We start from the raw sequence: 9,936 nt of genomic DNA on the forward strand, positions 1-9,936 counted from the left end.
ATTGAACACGGACGTAAAAACCCTATTGATGATGTTTGCATGTGTTTATCAAGTCTAAGTGTCCTCTGGAATGGTCTAGTGTGAATCATTGCTCGTACATTAAAGATTTTGTCAGAAAAGATTGCATAATGTTTGAATAGTATGGATTTGAGAAATTTGAGTATTGTTAGCTTTATTTGTGTATAATGCTGAAAAAGCAAGTAACCATGCATTAATGCTATAGATAAATACTGTTATCAGAATCTTGACAGTTTTGAGTACCGATAATATATCCCTCTTCTATAAATCAATTGACTTTTTTGACTTCTTAATTTTCTTAAACATTTGCACGATAATTATCGCTGCTTTGACATAGTTTATAGTTTACATACCCCAGCGCTAAATTTTTTTCAACCAATCAATTACTGAATTAGAAACAAAAATCAACGTTCTTCCTTGTTACAAAAAGTATATAAAGAAATCGCTGCAAATTCAGTACACCAAGTGTAATATTATACAATGACGTATATTTCTCTAACATTTTGGTTTACTTGTATGATACTATACTTCCATGTAGTAGAGAGCAGTCATTTTCGCGGTGGCTTTATATCATGGAAACCAGCTGAAAATAATCAGGTAAATTTCCTATTTGTTTATAAAATCACATGCATAAAACAATATTTTGCATCAGATTAACTCAATCTTTAGAAATCGATAGCTTTTGTTCTAAAATTTAAAATAAACGTCACAGCTACCTATTTAGCGTTATTTTTTAACAACAAAAACAGGTTATGTGTTAGATAATTGTTTCATTAGCTTTTTTTTAAGTGTTAACTAACTGTTTCATTAAGTTATTCACGTGTTAACTAATTGAGTCATTAAGTTGCAATAAACACAATTTATTATTTTAAAAATAATTATACAAACACGGGTTTATTATCATTTCAATGTGTACGAAGTCCGATATCTAAACGTTCTATTTATAGTTTTTAATATAAACAAATTTTTTGACACATTGCAGATTGAAATAAACTACAGAGTGGCTTTCCGTAGAAGTATGGGTTCCCACATGTGCGATGAAAACACAATAGACAACGGCACAATAAACTCTGGCGAAGGGACACTAACGTGTCTAAAAGGTTGCAGTGGGTCCATTACTACTATGTCATATTACTGCACTGACTTTAGTGACATCGAAGAATGGACAACGGGTACAAACAGTATAAAATACAACCCATCTGCCTCCAGTGACAACCTATACCATTTTGGGTAAGTTGTTGTGCTTATCAAAAGAGAAAGAGAAGATCAAAACGGATTAAAAGCCTTTTGGACAGCTTGGGTAAAAAACAGGATATTCATTTGAAAATGCTATTCAAAATATTTAAAATGAGACATTGGCGTTTATCAGCCTTTTTATTTAAATTCTATTTCATATTCAGATTGTGTTTAATTAATTAGTTAAGGTGGTACCTAACACTACAGGGAGATAACTCTGTTAAAACACCTAAACGTTTTAATTACGTCGTGTTTTTAAGGGAATATTAAGCTTCTCAATGATAAAAATAAGTGTTTGTCAAACTGCTATATAACCAGTGTAATTTTTCTGATGAAACGGTTGGTTCAAATTTTAATTTTATTTTATATTTTTGTCAAAGAGTCAAAGTGAATACTTTGTCAAAATTTTATGAAAATTAAACGAGCCAAATTTATTTTAGTGAAGGTGTTGGGTACCACCTTAAATAACTTGATATAGTATTTTTATGATTTACTCAGGAAACATTTATGTAGAAATTATCGGGCAGTTATATCATATGTTTTCTGAATGAAGAAGAGTCTAATTGAAAAAAAATAAATTTCTGATTTCTACTCCATAGATTTTTCTGTAAAAAAACTATATGTTGTTGATACATAAATTTCCGTTATAATGATGTAAAATAAAGAAATGGTCACCTTCTTCGTTTTTACGGTATACATCATTCAGAGTTGTGTTCTTTTCGAAAAAAAATCCAACAAAACGTCGAAATAATCGTAACGTCATCGCGTTGCAGGCAGTAAAACGTTGTGTGTTGTTTTTTTTTTACGTTTTTCACTACCAACAAGGTAACAAATGGATTATTAGACAAAAAAAGAAGTCAGCGACCCATATCATTATTTTATATCATTAAAACAGAAATTTATTTGTCAACAATAATATGGTTTTATAAAAAAATCTATGGAGTAGAATAAGAGTTTTCACAATTTTAAGACAAATATTAGAAGGTTTTTCGCCAATCTTATGTAATTTCTATACAAATATTCACCCATATAATAAGAAATCAATCTGCAATATTTCAGACAATAAAAGAGATAAATGCATTTTTTTTTCGATTTTTAGTTGTAGTTCATCGAGCCAGAGTTGTATGAAATTTTTTTAGAAAGTCTGCGACATAGCCCTTTAACTGTACCTTGATCTGAAATCAAAAATAGGTTAATGTGTTTATCAATAAATTTTATTTAGACTCGTTTATTTCAATTTGAATCAGCGTTTATAATGTAACATATCATAACTGTTGAAAATAAAATGGTTAACAAAATGATCACACCACCTGCCAAATGATCTTAACTTAACGTTTAAAATATATTGACTATTATTTCATCAATATTTCTCAATTTCTTTTTTAAAAGTTTCACCGGCTGTTGTTGGATAACACTAGTCGAAGGTGGCGCAAGCTGGGTGATGCGAACTACAGCAGATCTGAACAAACGAAAAGACACTGGGAAAATAAACTCCTCTCCAATATCAGCAATGCAACCTATTGTCAGATTCAATTATGGGTGTGACTATACATTGAAAATACCCGGTATGTTTATAAATATATACAATAAGGCACCGGTATGAAAATCGACAGTTTTATTTTCATAAAACATGGAAAATTCAATGCGAAGAAGTTTTTGCTTTTTTATCAGTTCCCAATTGTTTTCTTGCACGAGAGAGAAAGCTTTTGTCCTTATATTGTGAGTCCATCAGTCATCGACAAAATTATGAAACAAAATTTACTTTTATAACGGGTCAAACGTTTTGCCTATGTGGACTGATAATGTAGTTGTTAGAACTGCATTTGAACTGTTTATAAAATAATTGATTTTGTCTTATTAAGTTTTGATCTAAAATAAGTTTTTATCACTGTTATTTCATTTATAATTTAGAATTAATTGCCAAACCAATAGTTTATAGTATAGAACACCAATTAAAATGAAGTCGATATGTATAAAAGAAAAAAAAAATATCCAGAAAGGCGACCAGACTCGCCTGAGTCTCTCAATGGATACCAGTAAACTAAATTTAATGTACATTTGTTCTTGAATATCTGAAAATCTTTTAATATAATGATACAGATATGTTGTAATTTTGTCATTGATACAACTATTCATCATTGAGCAAATAACGTAGATAACAGATATGTCAACGTACAGCATTTGACAATAATCAAAACCCATACCTTAATTTTGAAATATAAATGGCCGGTCATGACTATCGAACAGCCATTCAAACCAGCAATAACGTAAGGTTAAAAGGACAGATATCTGCAAACGATAACGGCTAAAATAAAGGGACTGACTTTACACAGGCACACGCAGAATGTGGCGGGTTGAAACATTTTTACAAGCGCTTAGTTTTCATCAAACCTGAAACAAACGTGTAACATCACAACGTGGGAACAAATAGAAAAATCGAGTGGAAAGGGGCTCGAAGAAGACGCAAATAAGATTAAATTTTATTCAAGATAGTAAACAACAGCCAAGATAACACCCTAATAAATTTTGTTGATAGTTTCTGACGATGATGGTGACGTTGTACGTTGTCGGTGGGCTACACAAACTCCATATGATGAATGCGGAGGAGTATGTCAGGCGCTCAATGGTTCTTATTTAGATGAGGTAGTATATTGCTAAACATGTGCTTTTTTATATTTTGCCAAAAAAAGTAAGACCCAGAAAATATGAATTACAAAAACAAAAATTATTTTCAAGACCGGAAATTACTTAAAATTTGACGCTCAAGAATAGTGCAATCCATAGGGACACTATAAAGTCTGGGGTTTTCAACTAAAATTAACAATGGTAATTAATGAATGGGATGAGCAGAAAAGACAGACATCAATCTGGAATGATTTGATCTTACATGAGAACTGGAATGTTAGGAAATCGGGACCGCTTTTGTGTTCTCTTCAAACACAAAAACTCGCTTAAATCATAGGCTAACATTTGTAATATGGCTATCAACTACAATAAAATGAGAATGGAAATGGGGAATGTGTCAAAGAGACAACAATCCGACCATAGAGCAGACAACAGCAGAAGGTCACCAACAGGTCTTCAATGCAGCGAGAAATTCCCGCACCCGGAGTCGCCTTCAGCTGGCCCCTAAACAAATATATATATACTAGTTCAGTGATAATGAACGCCATACTAAACTCCAAATTGTACACAAGAAACTAAAATTAAAAATAATACAAGACTAACAAAGGCCAGAGGATCCTAACTTGGGACAGGCGCAAAAATGCGGCGGGATTAAACATGTTTATGAGATCTCAACTCTCCCCCTATACCTCTAGCCAATGCAGAAAAGTAAACGCATAACAATACGCACATTAAAATTCAGTTCAAGAGAAGTCCGAGTCTGATGTCAGAAGATGTAATCAAAGAAAATAAACAAAATGACAATAATACATATAGTTTATAGTTTATGTGCACGTGTAAAGGTGTTATACCTAGTAAATATGAATTTTCTCTATATGTTCAATTTGTATGTTTTTGTTTTAGAGCTCTTGTGTTTTGAGCTACAACGCAACAAGCTCATTAGGTTGGTACGCAGTTGCATTGCAAATCGAAGACTTCCAGAAGTCTTCCGATACAGTTCCTCTCAGCAGTGTTCCTTTGCAGTTCTTAATTGTCGTTGCCAAATCAAGCGAATCATGTGCCTCGAGACCAGTTCTACCACCGAATATAATAACTGATGGTTCGGTTCACCACATCTCTGTTAACACTATTTTCAATGAGTCTATTGTTGCTAGAAGTGGTGGGGAAACATTAAGGTAAGACTGAAATTTCAAAAGAAGCTAGTTTATCAAACAGTTTGTCATTTAGCATACATAAAGTAATGACTGCTCTCATATTTGTTTATTTTTACAACAATAAAAGCAATACTGATAATTGTGACATTTTTATGAGATGATAGATTTACTTAAGGCATTTTTAAATACTTTCAGTAATTTAAATAGCAAAAAACAAATGAAAGTAGAATTTTTAATTACTTTATGTAAATAATATTCTTAATGTTTCTTTTTATTTTCTACATGTTATTAGAGTTACAACAATCAACACTGTTTCCCCAATTGGAATGATCAAATCTGAATTATTTACACATGGAACGTCTGGAAGAGAATGGTTTGTGACTGTGACTTGGAAACCAACGAAAAACCAGATTGGCACCCATCTGTTTTGTTTCACAGCGGTTGATAATATGGGGTATGCATTTTTGTTAGTTTGACCAAGTACTAGTGTTAAGAAAAAAGGTATATATTCAAAAACACTTTACACGAATGGAAATAACAATGAACACGAAAACAATTGTGAAATATAATCAATTGAGTATTAATTTCAACCGTTCTATTATCTTTTAGTTTCAAAACATTTCTGTTCACTTATGTAATGTAACATATCCATTTACCTAAATCAGTCGCTATTTCACTTTATTTTACAGCCAATCATCGGATCAAACATGCGCTACACTTGTGGTTGACGATCATGTGGTTAGTCAGGTGACTGAAAACCCCGAATCTGACGCTGTGGTTGTTCTTAATCCAAGTTGCAGTGCTTTTAAAACACCTGAAAGTAAGATAATTTTGTGAAAAGTGTTCCAAATAACTTTGTTTTCATTTAAAAAAAACAAACCTTATTTATACATGTTATATTAAGATGAACTTTAAACATAACACCGTTATTGGCGTTTTCTTTTGTATATTTGACTTTCGCTTGAATAACAATTGCATCTCTTTTAAAAATAATGAAAGTCATTTGTTTTTGTCACAGTACACATCGATAAATACAAAGCTGATTTTGAAAAACTAAGATTTAAATACATTTTGGATAATATGGAATGTTAGAGGCACATTCCAATCAACGCTAATAATGCTGTCAAAAAGTTGATTCCAGTTGCATTGATTATTAGATTAACATTTAAATATTAGATATCCGGTATAAAACGTAAACACTATATGATAAAAAAAATGCACATTCATGAATTGAATTTTTATTGTCTTGTCTGAGATAAACCACATTTGGCAAACTATTAAACTATGCATGTAAAGTTATATAAAAAGTGATCCGATTATTATCCTGGATTTTTTTGGAATAGACAATTTGAAGTGTAATGCATTTGAATTATATCAAATATTTGAACACCATCGACAAGATACTTAATTCCGAAATGCCAATATAATACATCAAATTCACCTTTCTATCTTTAAATTATTTAGATATTTAATTTGTTTTTTACAATAATTTTAATCATAGAAGTACGTAATAAATGCATCCAAGCAGTAGCAGCCGTCCCACCATTGTTTTACCTGGAGTCTAGTTGCCCTTCACATTTCGTTCAATGTAACGAACTTGGAATTGGATATATTATGCCATGTGCTCCCGGAACTGAGTGGTGCCAGCAAAAATTGACATGTGATCGAGTAGGATCTTGCAAGACTTAATTTGTATACTAGGTATGTTAATTGCTTTGTTGGGTTACATTCGATCTGTTTTGTTTATATCACGAAAGAATGTCTAAAACAAACTAGAATGCTGTAAGCAAGAAAAGATTTCCGTAAAAATAAAAGACGGGTGAAAGATTACAGAGGGACAGTCAAACTCATAGATAGAAAATAAATTGACAACGCCATGGCTTAAAAAGAAAAAACACACAGACAAAAAATAGTACACAAGACACAACATAGAAAACTAAAGACTAAGCAACATGAACACCTCCGAAAACTGGGAGTGATTTCAGGTACACCGGAAGGATTAACTCTGCTCAATTCAAAACAGTAAGAAACCCAATTTAAAAATTCGATTTGTACTAAAAGCCTATAATTCAGAACCATGTTTAAGGCCACAATATGTATACTCAATTTCATGTTTGAGTTATTTTTTTTTTCTCCAATCATTTTTGAACTCAAAAGTACTACAGTTCATTTTGTGGAGTTTCAGACAGCAACACTGCTGGTAAATTTTGAAGGGAAGGGGCCAAAAAACAAATCTACAACTTCAACAATTGTTTGCACATTGTCTAGTAAAATTAACGAAGTTGATAATTTGATGGCATAAAAGAGAACAGAAGCTTATATATTCAAGCAAAAAAAAAAATGAATCAAAATATCAAATTGGAAAGGATAGCTTATCTACCCTACCAACTTTTGTCATCATGTTTAAGTTTTCATATAGATTCAAATTCGTCATCCTTGGAAACAGGAATAGTTTCAGGATAGTTTGAATAATGTATACAGATATGAGAACTCAAAGTTTCACTTCCTTTAATATCCATGGAAGTGTTACAAAACTTGTTTTGAGTAGTATAAATGATATGATAATGTTTAAAACCTTGCAATACATTTGCAATTGTATAGTCATTATAAATAGAAATATAAATTTTTTTATCATGGTTATTTTGAGATTTACGTTTGAAACTTGAAGGCATGTTTCTCCTGATATTACTTGTTTTGAACAGGGTTTTAATTCAACTGGAACAAATTAAAAAAAAAAAAAAAAAAAAAAACAAATCCCACAGGATTTGACCTAACATTACAATAAAAGAAAATTTCCAAGACACGTATAATATAGATTTGGTTTTATTTTGTTTTGTGCTAAATTGACAAACAATATACGGGTATTAACTATGGATGCAAATTCAACATGTCCAAAGAAGTTAACCTTAATTACTTGATTACATAAGATACCTAAGTCTTCAACATGTTTAATATGTTACATTATAACAGCATCAACACAATTATCGATAATTTTCTTAATTATTTTTCAGGTACTTTGAGGACTTCACAAGTATATTCAGATTTTATTTATCTTCCGATTTTTTTGTCATATCGTTGACATGTCTAATGAGTATTATTAGACAGAACATCAGATTAGTGTGTGCGTTTTTTTTATATTGTTTCCTAACACAGCAATTAAATTGTTTTCTACCACTTTACCGTGAGTGTTAATTTCTTCCTAATAATATGTTTTTATTTGATTGTATAACTCCAATGAACATTTATTCATTGTCTAATTTTCCTATCATTTTTTTTTAATGTGATCTTAGTTTTAATCAAATTCATTGTATTTAAACTGCAAGGAATAATAAATGTATTTTTATATTGAATGTTTATAATCATTTTCTAAATAATTTTATATCAATAAAAAATGAATAAGAAATTTCATGCTTAATTGGTGACTACTCCTTCCTTAAAAAACACACTTGCACTTATGAAGGTCAAATTCTATTCAAAATCCTTCTAGAAGAAAAAAAAACGCAATGATTATTGATAATTTTTGTTGGATTTTTTTTCTCAAATTCCCGTCGGAATTAGATACAATACAACCTCTGCGTATCATTTGTTCAATACCCGAAAGATACGACCACGTACCACTATATACATGGAGAGGTTGAAAGGAAGTCAGTGTGTTTATAATTCCGTTTTCTCCTCTTATTATATTTTTAGGGAGTTATGGAACTTTGTTTTTTTAGCATTGTTGACACCTTGAAACGCCACTCTTCTGAGACTGTTCAACATAAAATTCTAAAACTAGATATCATTGTTTTCCATCATGTGTAGTTGACCATATTTGACTGCCATTTGCATTCGGCCATTTTTACAAGAGTTGTAAGACTTGATATTATTTTGTAAATATTGTGACAATAACACCTCATACTTGGTACTTGTGTTGAAATCGTGTATATTGACAATTTTTAATGAAGTAATAGGACTTTAGAAATTAGTTGAAAAATTGTAATACTAACACCTTGTGAACTTTTCTGACCAGGTTAAGCATATTTGGAATGTAAGGTTGCCACCATGAGCAAGTTGTTGGACTATCTTTTTTCCAGAGCAGTCGGTTATAGTTTCGATTGTTTCGAATTGTCCATCATTGATGTAAATGAGGCTAAATAATTGCAGCAGCATAGGTATTGTCGATAGAATGTTCTTTGATTTGACAAAAAAGTCTTTTTTTTTATTTTTCTACCATACGTTTTGTTTAATATTTTGAGATGTACACTAGGTAGTAGTTAAAAAAAATCATAAAAACTATGTATTTGATAAATAGCATTTATCTGCAATAGAAAACATTTACAAGTGGAAAATTTCTTTTTTCGATACAAAAATCTGCCACGCATCGTTCATGAAGTTTAATGGAACGTTAACATTCACACAAAAAAAACTATGCGCTCGCTACATGCTAAAAATAAAATATAATTTTTTTAAACTGAAAATCTCAGCTCTTTAAGATGAAAATAATCAGATAAACAATAATACAGGGATTGAAATAGTCCTTATCCAATACCAAATTATTTCCAAAAAAGTTGCAGTTTTTACTTAACAACTAGCATTCTCTTTCACTTGGGTTTGTTTTCTCACAATCGAGTTATGGATTTCGAAAAGCAGTATACTACTGTTGCCTTTAGTTAATCATTTTAAGTTTATACTGTTTGTACAGGTACATTTTGGGTTTCAATCAGGTTTAGTCAATCTACTGTTGAAAAATCATTAGCTTGAATGTTATAAAAAATATCTTCCATTAATACTTTTATGGGAAAATTTCAGTTTCCATATTTAAAAGAAATTTAGTTCCATGATAGTAATGCAATCAAGATTTTATAATCATAATTGAAAATCAACAAATGAAAATTTATTGGAACAAAATGTAATACTTAAG

The 9,936-nt window shown here is 30.8% G+C and overlaps 1 protein-coding gene across 1 annotated transcript; it reads left to right on the top strand.

The window, feature by feature from the left end:
- Positions 1-475: 475 nt before the first annotated feature.
- Positions 476-8,436, top strand: LOC143078727 (integrin beta-like protein C). Its single transcript, XM_076253670.1, has 9 exons — positions 476-615; positions 1,001-1,248; positions 2,644-2,819; positions 3,791-3,897; positions 4,783-5,054; positions 5,326-5,487; positions 5,723-5,853; positions 6,535-6,734; positions 8,045-8,436. The coding sequence occupies exons 1-8, from the start codon at positions 499-501 to the stop codon at positions 6,720-6,722; spliced, it is 1,401 nt and encodes a 466-aa protein (XP_076109785.1). The 5' UTR covers positions 476-498; the 3' UTR covers positions 6,723-6,734; positions 8,045-8,436.
- The last annotated feature ends 1,500 nt before the right edge of the window (positions 8,437-9,936 follow it).

This window comes from Mytilus galloprovincialis, chromosome 1 (assembly GCF_965363235.1).
Source record: "Mytilus galloprovincialis chromosome 1, xbMytGall1.hap1.1, whole genome shotgun sequence".
Taxonomy (NCBI): Eukaryota; Metazoa; Mollusca; class Bivalvia; order Mytilida; family Mytilidae; genus Mytilus; species Mytilus galloprovincialis.